Raw genomic sequence first — 22,500 nt, 5'->3', positions numbered from 1 at the left:
AGTCTATGCCATTTTAGTAATGGATCACTTTACGTTAAAAGAGTTGAACTGAAATTGTCACACTTTACATTGAACATAATCGGTCAATAGTGAAAGCTGCGGTTGAGAAATGGATGGTGATTGGGGCTCCGTTCGCCGCATATGACGGCGCTGCCTTTTTTTCTGTGGTTCTATTTAAAAGATAAGGGCTAAGCCAACAAACCGCAGGCTATGAAACAACTTAGAGCAAATATTGGAGCTGAAATTGCCAAAAAAATTCCCTAAATGTTGTCAAATACAATCCAAAATGTCCGAAAAAGGGCAGCTTTTTGTATGCCGACTGAAGGCGGTAATTTGATCGATATCATATTTTGAGTATGGCACAATAAATGGCATAGAATAACCTAAATAAAACTGGCTCATTTTCCAAAATTGGCTGAAAAATGGCAGAGTTATTCAACTTTAAATTAGGAGACCACCTTATGGCACACCCTGCACTTTTGGAAACATGATCAGCTTATGAAGTGTTTCTGATCAGGGATTGCAAGAATTGATGTTTAACCCCTTGGCTTCATCGCAAATACCTTTTTCGACGCAAACGATAACGCGTAAGAGCAAAATTCAGCATCAACTGATTGGATTGCTACCCATATTTTAAACTCTTGTTTTACTCTTACAGATTGTATCATCGGTGGAGCAGCCGCAGGTATTACTGCAACTCCACCATTAATCTACCCTAGACAAGGTCACACACAGGTGCAACTGGATCCTTCCACCGGCACACACTGTCGCGATAAAGGTCTTAAGTGCGAGAATGCAAATCAACAACGCCGCGGAAGCTGACAGTTCCCTGCCGGGGCTCATCGGTTCACAAAAGCCATTTGCCGCCGCCAGCTAACTAGCCGGCTGACTGGCTGGTTACCGGACTGCGGCGTCATGCAATGGACCTCTCGCTATTGCTAATTAATTTTCAATGTTCAGCCGGCTACCACCGGCCCTCCAACAACAACTGAGCGACAATCGATTAACACATATGAGCGGGCGCGCACGTGCGGTTCTCTTTGACACTTCGCCCAATGGAGCCTCGCTGCTCTCGATCCTCCGGGCCCCCTTCATCTCGGTCGCGTATTCACGATGCGTTCACCTACCCTGTGGCAACGTGATCGCTACCGTGCGCAGCCGTGTGCTCACACCTAGCCTCGCCCATTGTGTCACGGATTGTGGAAATTGTTCTGTCAGCTCGCCGACAGAGAGATTGCCGGACCAAATGGGGCCGCCGTCACCTTCCGTCTCCTTCCTTCACCACCGTCGACGATTGTGACCAGCGTGACCATCATATGCTCGCTGCGGGGAGGGGTGTTGGGGCCGATAGCGATGAGATCACGATGACCACCGTTGCTGGCTGGTGGTTGTGGTGCGGATGATGCGAAGGAGTGTGTACTCGGTTAATCGGGGGGAGGGAGGTGGTGTGGCCACGAAATACGATGACAACGAGTGACCCAAGGTAGCCACCACCAACCTGCTGCCCCCTGCTGCTTCGTGCGGTTGTTTAGTTGGTTGGAAAGCAAACACAACCGGTCAACCGGTCAACCGAGCTCCTCGCCTCGACTGATGGGGTGACTCATGAGTGCCCGCGAGGTGATCAGTCGTGGTACACCGAAACTGACAACCGACGGAACGGATTGACCCTGCTGCGTCTCGTGATTTCGCTCCCAAAAGTGATGAAAGGCACGTGCAACCTCCCCAGCAGGATGCATTTCGACATTAAAATATGGATTTCACAATTTCGCACCGACTACAAGCGTTTTTTTTTATGTGTTTCGCGTGGAAGAATGCAGATGGAGGCATTGAGTAAACTCATTTATCCCGAAGAACTATACTACCATGATCAAAAATAAACCGGAATTTGGTCATAAAAAGAAAAGTACTTGTTTTTTCTTCAAAATTCAAATTGTCCCCTTCAAAGTAGTCCCCGTCGGATGCAATGCACTAGTGCCAGCGTTTGATCCACTCCTCAAAACTTTTCTGGAACTCGGTTTTTAGTATAACCATTAGTGGCTCCGGCGATTTATGCTTTATCGTCTCCACACTCTCAAAACAAGTTCCTGGTAGTGGTTTTTTGAGTCAATTGAATAGCCAGAAGCCACATGATACGAGACCACCTTAATTGACCGGTTGTTGAATGGTATTGGTGTTGTTTTTGACGAGAAACTCTCGAAAAATCAACGCATTATGAGATGGCGCATTATCGTCATGGAGAATCCACGAGTTGTGACCCCACCAAGGCAGATTTGTTTTTGCGGATTGATTCAAATGATATGTTGGTGGTCTCAGCTATCTCCCTTATCGTCAATTTGCCCTTTTCGATCAACAATTTTCGGATTTTATCGACGTTTTCGTCAGTTTTGGATGTCAATGCCCTTCCAGGACTACAATCGTCCTTAACAGCCTCACGACCACTTTTAAAGCGTTCATATCACTGGTACACCTTTGTTTTCGATAGAGTATTGTCACCATAACACTTTTGTATCATTTGTAATGTGTCGGAACACTCAATTTAATTTTTAACGTTGTTCATGTTTTGAATCAATTTTAAAAATCGCCATGACGTAAAATCTTAATGCAAACAAATATCTCCTGTAAACGTAAATGAAGAGCTGGCAAGCTGAAACTTGGCATGTACATCACTAATAGAGCCGTCAACATAATAAAAAAAACAGAATTCAAAATTGATAAGCCCGCGCGGAATAAATTCAAAATTCCGGTTTATTTTTGATCATGGTAGTATTTCGTTGCCTTCAATACCCACAAATGGGGGACATACTTGTGGAAGCAAGAATGAAGTACCTTTACGAGCAGAGTTCTTGAGTATTTGACTCAGAAGAAAATACTTGACCCGGGCCCAAAAAAAAAACACAACAATTGCCACCGAATATGCAAATTGTGGAGGTACATATGCTTCCGGTAACCAGCAGCCTTCGGGGATTAACAAAAGGCACTCCATCGTGAACGGTTGTGGTCATCTTTATTTATAAATCCACTCGGGCGGCTCCACAAAGTGGCAAGGTGTTTTAGTGTTGGCCCTAATCTGCAGCCGTCTAATCGCACAGACCGCCAGTCGTTATTCGTCAAATGGCACAGAAGCTCCCTCTGGAGAAGTGCAATCTTATCGCCGTGGTCACCAAATATTCAATGGCGAATCATCTGGAAGCGATGACGACATGCTGGTGATTAGAAACTGGAAGGGGTATTGGTTGTGCAGAATGACAAAGAAATAAAAGCAATTCACTGACGATGAACACGTCTTGTGTGGGTATCTTTGCAGTTTTTACCTAAATGGTTCCACAAGGTGGAAAGCAAAATGGTATTCAAGTCGATGTGGTAATTTCTGGAGGTTCGTTTTGATATAAACTATCAAGGTATTTGTTGAGGTAATTGTAGGACCTTCGATAGATATATTTTAATAAAAAATCTATAATTTTCCTTGTCGTGTATTTTCCAAAAATGTTGTAAAAACCAATGCTTTTGCGTTTACGACACCTCTTTTTATGATAGAAATGTTTGAGAACTTACTAATGTCTCTCGTAAGTAGCTCTAATAACCGTGAACTTCTTATCAGTCAGAGACGAGACTTTATAATAGCAAAAAGATAAATTGATGTTAATGGAGCTTCCTCCCACATATTATGATCAATAATCCGCACACATTAGCCAAAGATTTCTATTTGCCAAAAATCCAAACAGCCGAGCTTATTACCCGTTATCATTTGTGAAATTTCACGATTGACCGCCAGATATGAATGGACATCGAAAAGGTGTTAACGATTCGCGCTACCTACGCTACACAATTAGCGGATGTTTGAGAGTCCATGTTTGCCTAAGGGCTTCGAAACCGAAATGGGAGTTAAAGAACATGATCAATATTTGTAAACGCGGGTCGCGAGAGGCGGCGCTGTAATCGTGACCAAGTGAATAGAGAGCGTCCCCATCACGCACAATTTGTGTTACTACATACCGCGTGATGTAGCAACTCACCGAATCAGCACTAAGCACTCCAGATGTAACGTTTTATACGCTCTTTATCATCTGCAGCATTATCGCGGATGGAATCGCAACATTGGGGCACAAGGGAGGACGAAATGCGCTGTGGTACTTACGTTATCACGGCTTTTTTTTCTGCGAATTGACCCTCTCGCACTTCATTCAATGAGGATATGAGGTGTTTATTTAACTTTCTGTTTTTAATGTAAACCTCATCACTTGGAAGTTCTCGCAGATATCATCCTTATCTCGTTGCGTATCATCATCATGCCGATAATATAACTCGCGCGCAGTGGAACTACATTTGATGTCCTGAATAAGCCACTGGTTTATTACTTGCCAACGTAAGTCAGTCACTCAGTGCTGTGACTAAATACACAACTATCGCCCTTCGTCGTTAGTAGCGTGGTACTCGTCCTAGTCACATTTTCACCCTCCTATCTGACAACAAAGTGGTTGTACCTACACCGTATCAGTGCTCATCGTTAAAATCAATGACTGGCTTCACCGATTGATGGCTTTTTCGCTTGATTAATTTTAGATCAATAAGATAGCATCCGTATAACACTTAAGATTGCATGTTGATATTATAACTATTATCTTGTGAAGCAACTGAACAAAAAGCTTATAGTTTCTTCCAATAATGTACCTTTTCATGATCGCTAGTCTCCGGGAACATGCTTCTTTGCATGATTAAACGATAATTGGACATCTTAAATCACTTTTGCGAGCCAAAAACGTATCATACTGTCTTCTGATCAAGTTACTTTAGCTTAATACTCTTCAAAATAATGCATAACATGCGACATGAAGTAAAGGTAAGCAGTAGGCTTTTACCATTTTACATTCTACTCGACAGATACCAGCAACGCACTACAGCTCCTGGTGCAGGCGCACAGAAACAGAGGCAGATAGAAAGGAAACAACGCAAGAAGGATGTCCACAGAAAGGAAGAAAGGATACACAACAATAACCAAAAAAAAAAAACCATTACCTTTCCGGCGGTCCGACGTTGGAGTGATTGTTATCCATGTAGTAGGCGCTCGCGCACACTCTGGCGTAGTAGTAGACTCCCGGACTCCCGGACTCCCGGTGCCTTAGCCGGTCCGGCCTGCACCGCGGAGCGTTTAAGCGACGGCGGACGACGATCCTCCACCGTGCGTCCGTCCGCTCCCTAGCCGCTCATTTATTTGGGGAGCCCGCCGCAAAGGCTGGCTTCCCGTTGAACTTTTCCAACGCTTTACGTCGGTTATGATGATGATGATGATGATGGGAAGCTGCTTAGTCACTAGTAGTACCGTACTGTAACGATGTTTGGAGCGATATTTCGGCACAACACGGACGCACAACACACTAAAAGAGCACTTTTGTTGGCGGGACACGGTCGCTTCTCATCAATGCACCGACCACTGTGACAACGACACCTTTTTTCGACACTTTACTGCACACTACACTACACTACTTATGCTGCTCCTCGTTGGCTGTTGGTCGTAGAAATTCTCTTCGCCGATCACACACTCCACACTCACTCATCCTTTTGCTAACGGGTACAAACACTCCTGGCAGTCAACGAAACGAGAACATGAAGAACGTGAATAAAAGTAGTAAAAAAAAGGGCAGCAAAAGGACACCAAGTGGACACGAAGACTTCCGGAATGCCCGTGAGAAAAGGGTCGCAAACAATCGTCATCTTCAGAGCGTTCGCTGGCTCAACTGTCACCCGATTGCAATTCCATGTCACCTTCGATCTTTACCAATTTGATGATGGAATAAAGCACACAACAGTGCAAATTGCCACGCAGATGATGCGAGAGGAAGTAGGAGAAGAGGAAGGAAATTTTGTTGCATTTTCACTTTCGCGCTGAAGCCGCACATTTTTCGCGCCACTCTTGTACATTTTCCATCTTAATTATCAAAATTTCCACATTATATTTAGCACACAAACAAACCGTCACAGATACACATATACTACTTCGTTCGTTTTCTTCTTTCTTTTTCTTTCCTGGTGTGCTACGTGGTGCTGGACGGTGGACTCTTCTCATCAATTCATTTTCTTCAGGAAAGATGGAACGCCAGATGGGAGTGGACAGTGCTGAGACCGGTGGTAACGGGGGGATGGTGGTGGTATCACTTTCCATTCCGATCGCCACAAACAACCCACATGGGATTTTCCAACATCAAGTTTTCTCTCTCACTGTGTGCGCGTCTTCGTTCGGTTCGTTTGTGGTAAAGGGTACAAAACAATAAGGCAATGTGTGGTGGAAATGGAATTTGCCGGAGAGTTTGTGGCATGCGTGCGTGGTGTGTTGTACGATGATGATGATGATGATGATGACGACAACGCCGATGACGACGACGACGGCGGTTGCTACTTCGCATCGATCGATGACTTTATTTGCTAGCCTCATTCACACCCCCTCCTGCTGCCCACTACGCCACTACCCCAACCCAACCAAACCACAGCCTTTTATCTTAATGCTTGCATACTTTCACCTTCTTGAAGTCGACATCGCCTCGGTGGCGGCCAATCATCAGTAGTAGCGGTAGTAGCGGTGGCGTCGGCATCATCATCATCATGTCTGCGAAGCAAAAAGTGGCCATGTCGGCATCGGAGCGAAATCGACCCACCGCCATCATGCCCACCCCCTCTTCCATCCATGCCCATCGTGAATGAAGATTAGACAAACAGAGAAGGCATGGCGGTGGCGGTGGGCAATAATTTCCCCAAATGGGCGACGACCCCACGCCACCCCAGTGCTCTACGCACCGACCGAAAAAGACAAGAGATGGCCCCCGGGGGGGTGGTGGGTACCTACTACTAATACCTGAGAGGGTGGAAAATGGAGTCGCGCCTCCTCCACCACTCTTCTGCCCTGCCTTTCTCATCTAATCTAATTTAATGTTTTTAACCCCATAATTTCCAAGGCTACAACCAGCACCATCACGGGCCACGTACCATCATCATCAGCATTGTACGGAAACTGACACATAACATCATCGCGTACAGCACAGCATAATCACAAGGGCTGTGGCCGCCGATCGTCGAGTGTTTATTTGGTTAGTTGCGTTTGCTACCGTTTTGCTGTTAGAGCGGGCATCGTACTGCTGCTGCTGCTGCTACTACTGCTGATAATCGCTTATCAATCCGCATAGCAGCATGAGAACGAGTCGCGGTACTTTCTTGATTTTTCTCCGTTCCTTCGGTTTGTCGTCACCAGACGACACCCTGCCAGATGGTGGGTGGTGGTGGGGGTGAGTAGCTTTATGAAATCCACAGCGTCGGAGGAGAAGGAGGAAGAAACAGAATTGAGTCATACGAATGAATCAGTCTCAGCTCCGACGAAGAACGGTTGCAAAACTGCCAAATGTGTGAAGTGATCGGAACGAAGCATCATTTTTTTGCAAAAAGAGAGGCTCCAGACGGTTCCACTTTTTGCAGCGCATCTCATCGCTTCCTAGTGACACGCGCAGCCTACTAGGAGTTGATATGATTCCAAGAATCCAACTGCTTGATAGAGAATTCCATCTTTTCACGCAAAAGTACAACAAGCGCGATCTAGAAGGCACTGCAGACATCTAATGGGAATGGTAGGCGACGACCCAACCACCCCTTTCGCAGATGACGAACTAGATTGAAGTTAGGGCGCGCAGAATGACAATTTCCAGGTCCAACCCTCAGACCCCTTTCACCGCCACCGGAGGATGCTTCCTTCTTCCGGTTTCGAGCAAGAGTTTCTTGTGCTAATTTGCATACACACGTACGCACGTACACAAACACACAACACAATGCTCGATCTTTGCGACTCGGTAGCACGCATGCACGCACACACAGCGCTCAGCGACTTGATCGCGTGTGTGTGCGTGGGGGTTTTTTATGCTCGCGATCCGGACAAGAGACAATCAAGACACAACACAACATCATCCCGACATACCGAGCAGCGTCTCATCCCCGCAGGGATGCTGGAGGAATTTAATTTTTCTCCCTTTTCTCACCCTTTGGCCACCGAAAGGGTGGCACATAGACACACGCGCGCTGGCAGGCATACCGAGCGACGATACACAATTGGCAATTATACGCACCCTGTGCTAATTGTGTGAAAATGTGTTCTATTTACTAGTACGCCCGTCCAGCGTCAGGGGGTGCGCTCCGTGTATGCTGGTACTGCAATCGAACTCATGATCTAAAACACGATCTTCTCTAGTAATAGCTAAAAAAAACGGTTCTTTAGCAGGTTGATAGCAATGCAAAAAACACAACGCAATCGTCACGACAACGAGATGAAGTTTTCGATGCGATCATCCTTTCGATTCGATCTCGATCGCTTCATCGACTACTAAGGAAGATCAATGGGGTTTTCCCTCACGTTTCCCACAACAAAGTGGGTTCCGCTGGGCGGAATTGCGTTAGCGATCGCGGTTCTCGAAGGAGGCGCTTGGAACTTGGCTTCTCAAGCATTATTTGGAGTCCACACATATAAAATGCTTGTGTTGGTAGCATGATCGAGCCGTCGCCGCCGCCTCCACCGTCGTCGCAGCAACATGGACCATCGCTATACATAATTTTTGTTGTATGTGTGCGTGTAAACGGTCTGTTTGTCTCTTCTCTTGTTGTCTCAGCCGTGATCTTCGAACTTGCGATCAGCAAGCGCTTGATAGAAATCGTTCTTTTTTTGTTGTTATTGGTTCCAAAGGCCCTTTAAAGGCATACCAGCGCTTTTTGCACCGTTTATGCTGTATGGTGCGAGGGCTTTCTTAGGTGCTGAAATGAGAACGGACAGTAACCGTGTACGGGGAAGCTGGGGGTCCTGGTCAGCAGTGGCGTGGCCCTTGCTGGACGAACCAACAAGCCCCTCGAAAGGGGCCAACACACTCACACACGCGTGCTCAACATTCTAGGTTGCTTTGTTTTATTTCTCGTATTTAGGTAACCTGAAAATAGAGATTCCAAAGCTAGTAATACACTAGAATGAAGCAAAAACCAACCTAGAATTATTGACTTAAGCGCTCTGTAGCTTCCCTCCTACTCTGTTTTAATTGCATCTCTTTCGGATCCGGTTCGCTCGCTTGGTGGTGTGCGTGCCGGTGTGTTCCGTCGTTCGTTCTAGGTGGAACATGGAACCGTATAAAACCTCTCTAAACATCCCAGAACCGCCGATGCAACTCAAGGGAAAGATTTTCATTGCTAGTCACCCAGCACAATTCCGGGACAGATAGTCCACAATTTTGCCTGTATCGCATGAAGACATTTCAGAGTCCGATGGATGCGACGGGAGTCCAGGCGAGCAGCGGAAATCTTTTCGCACCCGCATACGAGCCCCGCCAACAGGGTGACACATTCATTGGAGGGGGGAAAAAGTCCATCGTAGAGAGTTCTTCGTGCAGGAGCTCGGATTCGCGTGTTGGCCTCTTTCATGCTCGATGGCTGACATCACATCTTTCCCTCTTTTTGGGGCGTACTCGGGCTCCAACAGATTCCAATAATAATCTACCCGATTACGTAGTGGAGGCATCAGGGCAAAAGGAATTTTCTTCGCACAGCACCACCCAGATAAAGAGTACCACAAATCGTCCATGGAATGATAATATATGAAAGTATTTAGCAGGATTTGCGTAAGAAATGGAATAAGAGTGAATGAAAAAAAAACTGTTCCACTTATTATAACGCACTGGACTCCGGGGGATTGTGCATTGCGATGCAGCCAGTACCCGCAAGGCGTTTCACCACCACTTTACTGGTTTGGAGTAAACAAAGAAACTATCGATGTTTACTTGGATCTTTTCTATTTTTTTTGTGCACTTGATTTTCTTTTCTCTTCACTTCTATTGGCTTCCACTGACCGATTGAGGCGTGTTTGATCTCGGTGTTCACACACTAATCATCACTCATCTCAGCAGAGGCTGTTTCACGACGACCGCAAGCCCTCCCCAACGCACACAGCACAACGCGACCGAATCGTTTTGACCTCTCTTGAGAAAGTTATCTCGACGTTTTGGAGCTGGAGGAAGAAGGATTGCACATCCCCACCCACGCCCCGGATTCTCTGGATATCTGCGCAGAGGGCCGAGAATTTGCTTGTTCGATTTCGGGATTAACAGCGCGGAGGATTTCGTGAATTTCGGAGCAGACCACGTCACGTCGTGTACCGTCGTTTTGGAGCTGCTTTTTCGTCTGCTTCTTCACTCACTTTTTTATGGAGAGGGGGAGTAGTACGACGTCGACGAAGATGGGTTGTTGGGCACGCACTACCGTGCGCCAAACACGCAGCTCCTATCGATTAGGTACTATTACTCCACAATGGCACTGCCACAACAACCATCATGTCGGGTGCAGCACAATAGGGACGATTCTAGAGGCTAAAACAAATATCGCGAGCAGCACAATAAAAAACGCGTCGTTCTCGGAATCTTGCAGAGATGGAAAAACCCTTCCCGATCAGCAAGCTTCTGGCAAAGTGCGTATAGGAACCAGGTGAGGCCATAGCACTTTGCTCGCCGCCATATTGGATTTTGGCTATACACCAGTGGCTGTCAAATACATGTTTACCAAATCGACAGAAAGCGTTTGGTGATACGAAAGGAATCTGGAAATTATCAATGGTTTTATCAGGTATAGTATCACTGATGCTCGTTTAAATGATTCATACTCTTTGTTTTCAACAAACGAGCGTTTCCAGCAACTTCACGTGGTTCCTATACACACTTTGGTTCACATCATCCGCACAAACGAATCCTGCCGGATTTGTAGTTCGCTCCTGTGAATTAAGAAAAAAACGATTGTTTATCAAACAGGTGTTTCACTTTATGGATAAGCGTTTCAATGCTTTAAATAAAAATAAATTAACTTATTACTTAAGGCAAAACCATACACCTGGGCGATAGGTTTTATTTAGAGCACTTTGACGGTACAATGAGATCTAAAGAAATTGCAAAAAGTTTGTAATTCCCTCCAGGCGGCCGTTATTGACCTACGGGAATGGACCTTCATTAATTACTAACAGACTTCTCATAGCAGTTAACCAGATGAAACGCATTTCGGATATTTCTATTAAATGCGTGTAACCAAAGACCCAACGAACAAGGATGTACTGTGCTGTCGAGAAGGTTTAATTCACTATATCGCCCTAGTAATGTATGAGCAAGCACCCAAATTCAACAACACTTACTCTGAGGTTGCTAGTTTTTGAAGCCGTTACCTTCCTCTCCTTCGTTTCTGAATCATTTGTGAACATTCTACTACTGCCCGTCTTGTCGGGGAAGGTTTATAGTTGAACAAACAAGGAAAAATCCTGTACCACCAGGAACGAATCATTCATGGAACTTTACATAAAACGACAAAAATGTGAATATTTGTAGAGGCAACACCTAGAGGGCAAGGGTCAAAGTCAGTTTTCATCGCATGTTTTACGTATCTTGCGGCCGATCCAGTCCACACCGGGTTGACTAGTATCTAAATCCGACGAATCGGAGCTGTTGTCTGAATCGGAACCATCTCCTCCAAATCCACCGTACGAGCCGATTCCCGGCAGTACGCCAATGACTCTCAGAGCCGTACCGGGTACTACCGTTTTGCTGACCGTATTGTTTGCGCTTTCGTTCGATTTCTTATCATCTGCTACCCTTTCCTCGGTGCCTTCCTCTCCATTTGACGGTTCTGGCGCCGCTGACGGTCCGGAGGCTTCTTTGGGGCCTGCAGTTGGAGCGGTCTCGGGTTCTAGTTTACGTTTGCGAACAACGGCACCGGCCAGGATTTGTTTCTGACTCGTCCGTGAACTGGTGACGGGCAATTTGGTTGGTTTCGGTTTTGAGACCTGCTGCTGAATTTGCTAGAAAGGAGGAGAAAAGGATAAGGATAGAGTCAGCAAGTGCTTTGCCCATGCTCTATCTCGCCCATCGGGATACCTCATCTAACCGCTTTTCCTGCAGGGTGGCCACTTTGGCACGGAATTCGTTTAGCTCTTTCCGCTCCTCCAGCTGGGCCTGTCGTTCCGCGTTCATGCGATTCTTATCAACCAGATCCAAAAATTCCACCTCATCATCGTCCAGACCTTTGATCATATTTTCTACAAACCGAGCAGCGAATCATTACTTGTGTGCTTTCGCCAACACCACCGTTTACCACGTTCACCTACTCAATTTGTGGGCTTCCTCGAACTCCAGATCTTTCTTCTGCTTTTGCTCTTGCAGTCGATCGTACAGCGATCTTCCATCGTAGGGCTCCTCGGGGGCCTCTGTGGGGATCACACAGAAACAATGAAACCGTCCGGTATCGAACATCAAACAATCTTACGGCAGGCAGATTCGCTTACCTTCCGGTTGGTCGGCAGTTCGCACTTTTTCCCATTCCTCCTGCCGCAGGCGGCGCGCTTCGGCCAGCTCAGTTTCCGTAACGAACCCACTAGCCATGGCCTTTGGTTTCAATGTTTAACCGCTATTGATTCACGTTGTTAGGGAAACGGCAGCAAAATTACACGCGATCAATCACAAACTTTTCTATTTTCGATTCGACAAAAAAGGTGCTTTTCACAGATCGATGTTTACGCTGCTGTTGCACAATGGGATGGCGAATGCTTGGATCATAATTTGACCATTTGTGGTTTAGTAAATCAAAATACCTGGAATTATTACCAAAAAATACTTTATCAACTACTGCGAATTGGCTCTTGAATATTAAGGAGCTAGGAAAAAAGTTTTTAATCTTGGGAATGCTTTTCCTGATGACGAGTTTGCAGATTGTTCAAGATTCCCTGAACACAGTTTGGCACCCCGGGTTAACCCTTGAAGTTTTGATTTGTTGTTCTCTGTCGTTTGTTTGGCAATCCGACTTTTTTTTCCAATTCCTCCCCCATCCTGGCCATCTGCTGCTGTTCTGTGCTGGTGAAACAATCGCTGTGCAATTTGGTGCAGTTCCGAGGGCCCCAACGTCCAAGCACGGATACCGCAAAACCCCAGAAAGGTGCCACCATGATCCTGCAAAATCATCTTGAGCGTGGTGTTCGCGTTAAAGTGGGCCAACATTTCGGAACCGTGCGCTACGTGGGCGAGGTAGGGTGGGAGAGCTCGGGCCGAGAGAAAGGCCTGGTCCGAATCGAGGTTGTTCAATGTTTTCTGAATGTTCCGCAGGTACCCAACACGGAAGGAGAATGGATCGGTATCGAATGGGACGATCCAGATCGTGGCAAACATTCCGGAAGCGTCAACGGGGTGCAGTACTTCCAAACAAGGTACAAGAGCGCAGAGGAGGGGGTGTTGTGTGAGCTGCGGTGACTCATCGACTTCGAAACCATGACCACCGACAAGCGGAAGGGGGGGGGGGGGGGGAAAGGGATTAAGTGTGATCAAGCGTGATGTTATTGTCGTCGTGGCCATATCAACTTACTTTTGACCTGTATCGTTCGTTTCTACGCGCTTTGCTTTTGCAGAATGCCAAATGCAGGCTCAATGATCCGTGGCGAGAAGCTCACTAAATTCCAGACGCTCGAGCAAGCCATCGTGGAGAAGTACATCGTGACGGAAAACACCCTGCGCGTCGACTCGGAGATGTTGCGCGCCGTTCAAAAGCAACTGCATGCATCCCTGTTCGAGATTGTCGGTATGGAGAAGATCGGCGTTAAGCAGAGCAATCTGCAGCAGCTGGTCGATGTCTCGGTGCGCTACTGTCCGGTGAACGCGGCCGGAGATCTGAGCCACTTTGCGAACCTGCAGATGCTGGACGTTTCCTCGACGCTCCTGTGGAACTGGAGCCAAGTGGGCAGCATCGTCGAGCAGATTCCTTCACTGCATGAGCTGAATCTTTCGTAAGTGCGATCGGTGTGGTAGAGAGATGTCCTTTCCACTCATGCTTTGCGTTCTTCCTGCAGCAATAATCGCTTCGTCGATCCGTACGAGGAACAGGTCGGCCCGTTGGCACAAAAGTTTAAAAACATTCGCAAAATCATTCTCAAAAACTGTGCGCTCGGATCGTGGTCGGCCGTGGTTCGGTTGGCCCGGCTGTGGCCCGCTATCGAGTACCTGTCGGTCGAACAGAACGGTATCGAGTTCGTGGATGACCAGCTAAACGGACCACACATTCTAGCGCTCAGTCGCATTAAGCATCTTGATCTACAGAACAACGCAATCCGTGATGCACAGTCGCTACACAACCTTGGCCATCTGCCGGCACTCGAGGAGCTGGTGCTGAATGGTAATGGATTGCGCGAGATTCGCTTTGCCGATGATTGCCCACACAACGAGAAGGTGGATGTGTTTCGGAACCTGCGTACGATCTATCTGCGCGATAACCCACTGCAGGACCAGTGTGCCGTGTTCAACGAGCTAGACAAGCTGGCACGGCTGGAGCAGGTAATGGTCGATCCGGATCCGAGCGTAAGCTACGAGGAAACGGTGGCACGCATCGTCGGTTCTATTGCGGGGCTACGGGTGTTCAATCGTTCCACGATCAGCGAGAAGCTGCGCCGCGACTCGGAGTGCGACATGTGGAAACTGTACGCGAACCAGTGGCTCGAGGTGCGCAACGATGCGCAACGGTTGAAGGCATTCTTTAAGACGCACCGCATGTATCCGCGTGTGATGGAACGTAAGTGTGAAAGTTGGCAATCAAGCAATCGTTGCTAGTAGTCGCTCGTCAAGTGTTGTCACCTTCGATCACCCACCGCTTACTGTCTCTCTCTCTTTTTCTTGTCTTTTTTTTACGCTTTAGGTCTAGGCAGTCCGGAACAATTTCTACCGGACACTCGCAAAACCAGCAACATGATACAGTTGCAGCTGCTGAACGAGAAGACGGGCGAACGGCGCGACAAGAAGGTACCGAAGCGCATCAATCTGCACACACTCCAGAATCTGATCGTGAAGCTGTTTGCCCTTCCCGACGGTGGCCCGGCGCTCGGTTTGTACCTGCTCGATCGCAAGCGCAAGGTGCGTATACCGCTCGAGCACCATGCCAAGAGTTTGGACTTTTACTCCGTGGAGGACGGTGATACGATCGTCTTTGTATGACTCCCGCTTGCGCTTCAATGATTGAACCATGTCCCCGTTGCAATGCAATTTTGTCACTCGTGTAACTAATCCTTCCTTTATCAGCCGAAATGTGCAAAACAAAGTGACGCTTTTGGTGCCCCATTTCGTTTCTATTTAACTCGAATAAACTCAACACGGCATCGCCTGCCTTGCACACGCCAAGCGGTGTGATGGTTTGATTGTAGATTCGTTTGTTTTGTTAAAAGTTCGTTCGTTTGTTTTCTTTTCCATGATTTTTTAATACAAGTTGTTTGAAAGAAAGATTAATTAAACACTCGAATGAGTTTCTAAATTGTCTGTAATCATCTTATACCAATTCTGTCGAGGAATAGATTCATCTAAGCACAATCTTCCCCTGGAAAATTCCCTTAATGCTGAAGGAACGATTACGATGGTGAAGTTCGCAGAGGCTCGAGGAAGATGGTTGCATGTATACGAAACCGGCCTCCATGCGCTTTATGATTGAACCCGAAACATTGATAACGGCCTGAAATTGCCATCGGCCTTGGCAAAGCATGGTTCGTTACCTTTGACCCATTGGTGGTACATACAACAAGGTGCAGTACTGCTATTGATAAGAAACCTGTCAGTAGAAAAGCGTTGAAGAAGCGCGAAGAGAATCTGTAGCATTTATTCAGCGTACAAAAACTAACGTATGTAGAGCGCACATTGCCTTTTATTCATCCTCTTCTTGACGATAATACGTATAGACCAACGGGCTGAGATCCGCCTTACGGACGACATCATCGATCCACTGGCGATGGTAACTAACATTAGTGAGCACAGTTGGCATATCGCTTCTACCACATGTGTAGCCCCACGAGCTGAGACCAACGACGTAGTAGCGCTCCTCTGTTCCCGGTATCCCTGCCATGTACGGTGAACCGGCGTCACTTCGGTAGGACGAACTTTCCGGTGAACTACACTCTGTGCAAATTAAACTGTCGTGCAGGATGTACCGAGGTGAGATCACGGATCTTATTTTCTGCTGGCATGTCTTCCCATCGATGAACGGCATATTGTCCTTTTTCAGTACCGTTTGAGACAGTTCCGTTTGGTCAGCATTTTTAGGCACCTCACCCCAACCGACTGCGACGAAGTTGTTGCTGTTCACCGATGCGTCCGGTAAACAGGCCACTCCGATCGTGTGCGACAACTCGACCGTATCACACAGGATAATTATCGCAATATCGTTAACTTTGGTGGTTGAACCGTACTGCGGGTGGACATGTACCGCTGTTACCCCCCTCTCGATCGGCGGTATCGGTTCGTCCTCACGGCTCATGTCCCATTCGCCCAGCCGCACCTCTATGTTGTGTTTGTACGCCCGGTGTTTCTGTATGCAGCTGGCCGTGGTTAAAACTGCGCCCACTTCGATCAGTGTTCCGACGCACAGGTAATCGAGCCGAAGCTGATCCGTCCGGCGGTAGATCGCGGCCGTCCAGGGGAACTCGCCGAATTCGGCTTCACCGTGCTCGTTATGGGCGTTATCGGGAATAATTCCGTTGACGTTACGATGGCCACACTCACGCTCGTCGTACGGTGGAATTAAGGTGGTGACCTCTGATTCCGACAAGCTTCTTTTTTTATAGGCCTAGGGAACAGATAATGAGTGGAGGAATTAGTTGCCACCTAGTGAGCAACGTGTGTCGATTGATCCTTACCTTATAGTGTTCGCTCTTGGCCATCTCGAGAGTTGCCAGCAGCATCAACGTACCAAAGAACAGGCCGTAGCCCGATGTCAGCCAATTATTTGCCATGATCGCGAAGCTCAACGTTACTTCGATCAATGATGGCGATGTTTGCTGCTGCTACATCAACAGGCTGCCTTTGATCAACTGATAACGCAGCTGGCCATGCCTTGCCTTATGTATGCGATCGGTGCTGTAGCTTGAGAATAGCCGCTGGTATTTGTGCGAACTTCTGTTATCAACATGCCGGTGGTTTTGCCGTAAACGCTGTGCTCAGATTTACTGGGATTTCCCGTGTGACCTGTTTGGCCTGTGGTCAATGTTGCTTGGTTAATGCTGACTTGATGGTGGTTTATGTCGCTTCATTATGGTGATTATGGACGCCGCTGATGGGCCCGGATGGAAGCTATCGTCGATCCAATAACAGCAGGCCGTGCACTTTTCCCGCATGGCGTCTTTAGTGAGCTGCAAACGTAATTTTTTGCTAAGCTTACCTTATTGCATAGCGCCAGAATGGATGGAAAGGAACTTAGAAAAAAAAAGAACTAAACAAAAAGTACCAGCACCTTGCACTGTTTCGTTTATCATTGTGACTTTTATTTCAGCATTTTCAACCCCACCGTTCACCCGGCCCGGCGTCTCTGCCACCATAATATTCTCGTTTAATTTTTTTTTGTTTTGGTTTCCATATTATCGCATATACCTTGTTAACTAATAACAGTATTTTTATGTCTTAATTTTCCCGCTTTTCCCGTATTTCTGTTTTGTTCTCATTTTCGCCCAAAACCGGAAAACGCTTCTAACGTTTCATGCTTCATGCTTCGAGCAACAGCCGTCGGCAGGCGCGGCTGCCTTTTCGTCCGCGGAGGAGGTGTTACTTTATGTGCCGCGGTTTGGAGCAGTTTAGCGTGCAGTTTAAGCATCGGCGCCATTACGACCGACCGAATGGCATCGTCCGGGCGTCCGGTTCGACCGTTCATCCCCACCGGAGTTTGCTGGAATTTCGAGATTCTAGCAAAGAAAAAAAACCTGTAACATATTCACCTTCCCTAGCATGGTGGCGGTCGATACATACGGTCTTAATACAGGGGAGGATAAGTCCGGTAGGAGGTGGGGGAACAAGGGATGCGGGGGGGGGGGGTGAATATGGGAAACGGAGGATCGGCAGGATCCCGGTCTCTCCTGCTGTCGACGGGGATTTTATGACGATAAAACTTAACAAACACCTCGTCGCCCCAGGCCGACTCTACGCTCTCTGGCTCTGTGTGGCAAGGTATGTTAATAATATACTTGTTGGTTTTTTTTTTACAGCTTAACCCTAATCTTACCCCTCCAATACCCACCCACCCATCCCACTCACCCATTTATTCAGCAAGCAAGCCGCTCCATCGCAGCAGGTGTGCGAGTGCTTTGTTTGTCGTGTGTTTTGCGTATTTTACCGTTTAAGCGTTTTTAATCAATCCCCTGTCCGATCTTTTAACAGGTTTGCTTTTTGTTTCTTTTATTTTTTCATTCCTTTCCACCTTTTTTTCTTTCTTTTTCTTCTTTTCCTTATCAGTGGATGATTGTTGCTGTTAGGTGATTAATTTCGATTCGTTAAATGTGTTTGCTTGATTGCGTTGGGCCTGTTCCCTCCTAGCATCACCGATTTCCCTCGAGCCTCGTTCGAAAGGAAAATTTGATTTGTTTTTTGCCCCGCTGAAAATACGCTGCAATATCAAGCGATCAAGCCACGAGGAAAGCGTGGCGAGAACGGTCAAAGCACAAATCAGGAGTTGCGTGTGTTAAAACACTTACTGTCTTATTTACAACCTTATGCGCTACCGTACGCAAACCAACAGAACATCAGCAGCAAGCAACTCACTTCCGGTGCGCACGCGTAGGAGGCACAATACGATAGCGACAGAGTGGGTGTTGGGTTTGGGTTGGGTTGGTTGGGGCCGTTGGGTGTTTCAAGGAGGCGAGGGCATCTCACAGAAGGATACTGGTGCCCTCGGTAGCTCACTGGCATAGCACGATCCGTTTCCTATGCCACAGCTTTGCCCCCGTTGCGCGATATTTTACATAGAGCGTTTGTTGTGTTTGTTTTTAGGTTGCTTTCCTTGCGTTTACAATACATTCACTGTAGCCTCCCCGCGTCTATTTCTTTCCCCGCTTTCTATTTCTTTCGTTTTATGCTAAATATGTTTTTTTTTCTTCTGCTATCATCTCCGGTATCGCTCGCTGCCTGCCTGTACGCTATACTCTATCTTATGATGATGCACGTTGATTTGCTTTGCTTCGCTTCCGGCGCGTTTTCTAATCATCTCATAAAACAGCCATCGGATTAAGGGATAATTGCGTCGAGCAGGATGGTGGAGCAGCAGCAGCGTCACGGCCCTCCCTGTCCTCATGCCCCTGCTCGGTAACTATCGTAAAGCGGTTGGCATTCGAGACACACACGCGGGTGTGTCCCTCTGGTACTACATTCACGTTAGCTGCACCGGCGAGTATCCGCTGGAGTTGCTTCTCTCTCTCTCTCCTATCTCTCTTATCTACGAATTCTTGCACCGAATTCGCGGTTGTCGCCGGAAGTGATTGCTACAAATATAGTGGTGGTGGTTTCTAGTTGCAAATACGATTGGATTTGGATTGGATGTTTGTTGAATATGTTTCCAGTGTTTTTTTTTCCAGCGAGGATGTGGTGGGGGTTGAGGGTGAGGTGGGGGTAGTTAAGCTTTCGGCTTTCGACACATTCGGTTACGATAACGATATGCCTCGCACACACATTAAAATATGTTGCCTCGCAAGCTGCTGTTCCGCGCTCAGTTCCCTTTTGGCACAGCAGTTAGTACCACCAGCAAGCAGCCTTTCCTGCTGTACGACGCCTGCTTTGCTTTCTGTACCCCCCGTCGCCCCCCCCATTTCCTCCCCATTCAGTGGCTCTGTGTATTCTGAGTAGTTTACGGTAGTGATTATACAGATATAAACCAATGACAACTGCTATGTACACTGTATAAGCCGACCACTGTGAGCTTTCGACTACTGGGCCTGTGTTGAACACTTTGCTTTTTTTTTACCGCTTCTTACCCCTCGTTTGCTTAGGATTACGTTTTGCTTCTGCTTGTATGGTTGCACACCTCGTGATCTCGTGTATACAGATCAACACGCTGCGCTAGCTTCGTGCGCATCTCGTTCGCCTTCTTCGCTAATACTTGCTGCTTGACCGCTTGACCGCGTTTTCTTATGCTTAAGAAGCTGTTTTGCTTTGTCTTCTATTCTGCTTACCTAGGTAGATGTATAATATAATGCGCGTGTGTATATAGTTTCCGCTCTGTCTTCTGTTGTCATAAGACTTTCATTGCAGTTGTGTTCTCGCTCGCAGTAGCATTGTCGCCTTGTCCTGCGCATCTCGCTACGGCGCTCACCCTTTTCCCGGTTTGCATGAGCATAGGAATTTCATGTGTAGCTGCCGCCATTAACTGAACGGAAAAAGGATATCCATGATTAAAACCCAAAAGTGGAACAAACCTTTCGCCGACAACCCTCTGCGGCAGTAGGGCTGTAGCACCGCGTAACGGCGTAACAAATCGCAGGAATCGCGTCTCTGGATCTCTCGCGTAACGGATCGAGAACGGTTCTATCACGGACTCAATTCTCTCGTTCTCTCTTTCGAAGCGAAGCTCTCGTTTCCTTCTATCCCTTTGTTTTTGCATTCTGTAAGCTGTGCATGAGTGGCGCATCGGTGAAGCGCAGTCGCTGTGTGGAACAGACATTATAAAACGCGCGAACAAGCGATCTATGCTGATCTACCGATCGTGGCCTGTTGACGTTCACCAATCACCTTGCGCTCGGTCTGCGTGCGCCGGTGTCGTTCTGGTATCGTTTGGGTTTCTATTTTTTCGCGCAAGATCCTTCGAAACACGGAACCCCCGGCACCGGAATGGTGTCCTTGGTTGCACCGCCCCCCCGGAGGGAGGGGAGGATGGCGACCAATGCTAACTGGTAAATGTATCAAAAGCTCTCTCTTTCTTTCTCTCTGTCTCTCTGTCTCTCATCTGTCTCGGCGTTTTAGGCCTGCATAATACATAAGCTACATTGTATGTTCAGCAAACAGCGATCGCCCCCCCGGCTGCCTGCCTGCCTGCCACTCGCTGCACTACACGTAACACATTCGACTAATTCGATAAAGCAACAGGGCGGCACCACCTCGTACTTGCCTCATGTTTTATGTCCACTACAATCGAAACGAGATTAATGCTTAGTTTGCACCACTGGCCCTTCGACCACGCTTTCCTCCTCACTTTCACTCGCCGGTTTCACTACAAAACTATTGGAAATGCCGATAACCACTACGTCAGTCGAATAAAGGTTGCCCGTTGTTGATGTCTGTTTCCGATTTCTACTTTTTCAAACACTTCAGCTACTTTCTCACGCTCTCCTACTCCTCCTCCGACTCTGGTTCATTCGCCTTTACATTCCGTTATGTTCTGGAGAAACGAAGAAAATGGTTTTCATCATGGCCTGAAGAAATGTCAATTCAAATGAACCTACACGCCTATACAGACTCCTAGTGCTCTAGTCTTCTCAACATTCTTTGTCTTGCTGCACCCCCCAGCATCCTTAACGTCTGGAAGAGACTTCCTCATTTCTGGGTGCGAATATTTTCGTACCAAGCAACTCTCGCATCGAAAACGCGGGTCCGATTCATAGACCAACTAATCCCAGCTGGCAGCTAGATGGAGGAAGGTGTAACTGAATCGTACTGTGGAACGGCACCGATCCTTTCCTTCAGCTAAGAGTTCAAACCAACTGCTCTACTGGCTGTTGCTCTGGCGAAGATAACTGGGGTGGGGGCAACTGATCCGCTTCATAATCGTGATCCATATAGGGATTAATTTGAGCTTTTCTGAAGCCACTTTCGCGACTCGCGACACACTCAGCAGGTGCTTCCACTGCTGGGCTCCTAGTACGGCACCGTCCGTCGCCGTCCAGCATTAATGTTTCTTAGACCCATACCATTCTTTACTCTCGTCGAAAGAACAACAATGATTTCGTTTTGCCTTCTGTCTGGTGTGTTAGAGTGTGTGAGAAGGAGAGAGTGCGTGTGGTGTTGTTTGATTTTTTGTTTTAAAAATATTCTAATTGTTGGTCTGCGTGTTCGTGGTGTTAGTGGAACAAACAGTGGCGTTTGTGGCGTGTGTTTCGTGGCCCTTTGTTTGCAGTTGTGCCGAATCTGCAGAGTAGGCTGTGTACGTGAGTGGCCAGGTGTCATGGGGTAAAGCATTTCGATGAACCAAACAAAGAAAAAAAACGACAGTTTGTAGTGGTGATCGAATCGAAAGAAAATCTAGAACAAAACACTTCTCAAACACCACCCCGGGACGCAGGCCCGGGTGGACAGCTACTGTCGACTCTTCTATTGTTTCTCTCCGAGTCGACCGACCACCTTCTTCATTTGATTGTACAGCAAAATGGCACGGCTCAGCACGGCGGCTACATCGGGGAGGTTGAAGGCTCGGATCACGGTCTAGGATCGTTCTCCGGGTTTCCCTCCCGCGAATAGTTGGCACACGAGGCGATTACCGTTTTCCATTTCCGGTTATGTGGCGATTTGCAGATGATACCCGATCATCAGTGCCATTCACCACGTTGGATAGGTTTGAAACGGAACGAAAGTGAATTGAACGCGATCGTTAATGATCGCGAGAGCAGAAAAAAAGTAGATCGAATGCCTGTGTTGGTGGTGTAGGGTGTGTCGTTGTGTAATGCTCCAAGGTTCTGGTACCAGAACAGGA

General features: G+C 47.4%; 5 protein-coding genes across 8 annotated transcripts in view; 1 reads left to right on the top strand and 4 right to left on the bottom strand.

Annotated features, from left to right (window-relative positions):
- The window catches only part of LOC126577096 (uncharacterized), a 66,440-nt gene extending 56,017 nt beyond the window's left edge, over positions 1-10,423 (bottom strand). For 3 of the 4 annotated variants that reach the window (XM_050238505.1, XM_050238507.1, XM_050238509.1), the window contains exons 1-2: positions 10,205-10,423; positions 5,014-5,578 (exon numbers count right to left, since the gene is read on the bottom strand). In XM_050238505.1, the coding sequence (XP_050094462.1) occupies positions 5,014-5,051 (38 nt within the window). In that variant the 5' untranslated portion in view covers positions 5,052-5,578; positions 10,205-10,423. Of the gene's footprint in view, positions 1-5,013; positions 5,579-10,163 lie in introns of all 4 variants that reach the window. The other variant, XM_050238506.1, reaches the window with a different exon arrangement.
- Positions 10,424-11,102: 679 nt separating this feature from the next.
- On the bottom strand, positions 11,103-12,561 carry LOC126575130 (PSME3-interacting protein). The gene is made up of 4 exons (XM_050235681.1): positions 12,326-12,561; positions 12,149-12,247; positions 11,919-12,079; positions 11,103-11,842 (listed from the first exon to the last, which is right to left on the bottom strand). Exons 1-4 carry the CDS (start codon positions 12,420-12,422, stop codon positions 11,402-11,404), a joined length of 798 nt encoding a protein of 265 aa, XP_050091638.1. The 5' UTR covers positions 12,423-12,561; the 3' UTR covers positions 11,103-11,401.
- A 263-nt stretch (positions 12,562-12,824) lies between these two features.
- Positions 12,825-15,216, top strand: LOC126576238 (tubulin-specific chaperone E). Its single transcript, XM_050237442.1, has 5 exons — positions 12,825-13,061; positions 13,140-13,240; positions 13,439-13,813; positions 13,877-14,592; positions 14,716-15,216. Exons 1-5 carry the CDS (start codon positions 12,981-12,983, stop codon positions 15,009-15,011), a joined length of 1,569 nt encoding a protein of 522 aa, XP_050093399.1. The 5' UTR covers positions 12,825-12,980; the 3' UTR covers positions 15,012-15,216.
- Positions 15,217-15,647: 431 nt separating this feature from the next.
- LOC126576240 (phenoloxidase-activating factor 2-like) lies at positions 15,648-16,892 on the bottom strand. The gene is made up of 2 exons (XM_050237443.1): positions 16,697-16,892; positions 15,648-16,626 (listed from the first exon to the last, which is right to left on the bottom strand). The coding sequence occupies exons 1-2, from the start codon at positions 16,790-16,792 to the stop codon at positions 15,709-15,711; spliced, it is 1,014 nt and encodes a 337-aa protein (XP_050093400.1). The 5' UTR covers positions 16,793-16,892; the 3' UTR covers positions 15,648-15,708.
- A 1,994-nt stretch (positions 16,893-18,886) lies between these two features.
- LOC126577158 (uncharacterized) overlaps positions 18,887-22,500 on the bottom strand; it is a 79,623-nt gene continuing 76,009 nt past the window's right edge. Inside the window, exon 20 of the mRNA XM_050238595.1 lies at positions 18,887-22,500. This exon is cut by the window's right edge and continues 1,311 nt beyond it. The gene's annotated coding sequence lies outside the window, so the exon portion shown is untranslated.

This window comes from Anopheles aquasalis, chromosome 3 (assembly GCF_943734665.1).
Source record: "Anopheles aquasalis chromosome 3, idAnoAquaMG_Q_19, whole genome shotgun sequence".
Taxonomy (NCBI): domain Eukaryota; kingdom Metazoa; phylum Arthropoda; class Insecta; order Diptera; family Culicidae; genus Anopheles; species Anopheles aquasalis.
The sequence above is the reverse complement of the archived record's forward strand: the minus strand, read 5'-3'. Positions and strand labels throughout refer to the sequence as shown.

What these genes read in the sequence shown, in the direction of transcription:
- LOC126576238 (XM_050237442.1), top strand. Translation starts at nt 12,981, where the DNA reads ATGATCCTGCAAAATCATCTTGAGCGTGGTGTTCGCGTTAAAGTGGGC. An exon ending in GTGCAGTACTTCCAAACAAG is followed by an intron (nt 13,241 to 13,438) that starts GTACAAGAGCGC and finishes TTGCTTTTGCAG; the next exon opens with AATGCCAAATGCAGGCTCAA. An exon ending in CTGCATGAGCTGAATCTTTC is followed by an intron (nt 13,814 to 13,876) that starts GTAAGTGCGATC and finishes TTCTTCCTGCAG; the next exon opens with CAATAATCGCTTCGTCGATC.
- LOC126575130 (XM_050235681.1), bottom strand. Translation starts at nt 12,422, where the DNA reads ATGGCTAGTGGGTTCGTTACGGAAACTGAGCTGGCCGAAGCGCGCCGC. An exon ending in CGAGGAAGCCCACAAATTGA is followed by an intron (nt 12,080 to 12,148) that starts GTAGGTGAACGT and finishes CTCGGTTTGTAG; the next exon opens with AAAATATGATCAAAGGTCTG. An exon ending in AGGAAAAGCGGTTAGATGAG is followed by an intron (nt 11,843 to 11,918) that starts GTATCCCGATGG and finishes CCTCCTTTCTAG; the next exon opens with CAAATTCAGCAGCAGGTCTC.
- LOC126576240 (XM_050237443.1), bottom strand. Translation starts at nt 16,792, where the DNA reads ATGGCAAATAATTGGCTGACATCGGGCTACGGCCTGTTCTTTGGTACG. An exon ending in CCAAGAGCGAACACTATAAG is followed by an intron (nt 16,627 to 16,696) that starts GTAAGGATCAAT and finishes TCTGTTCCCTAG; the next exon opens with GCCTATAAAAAAAGAAGCTT.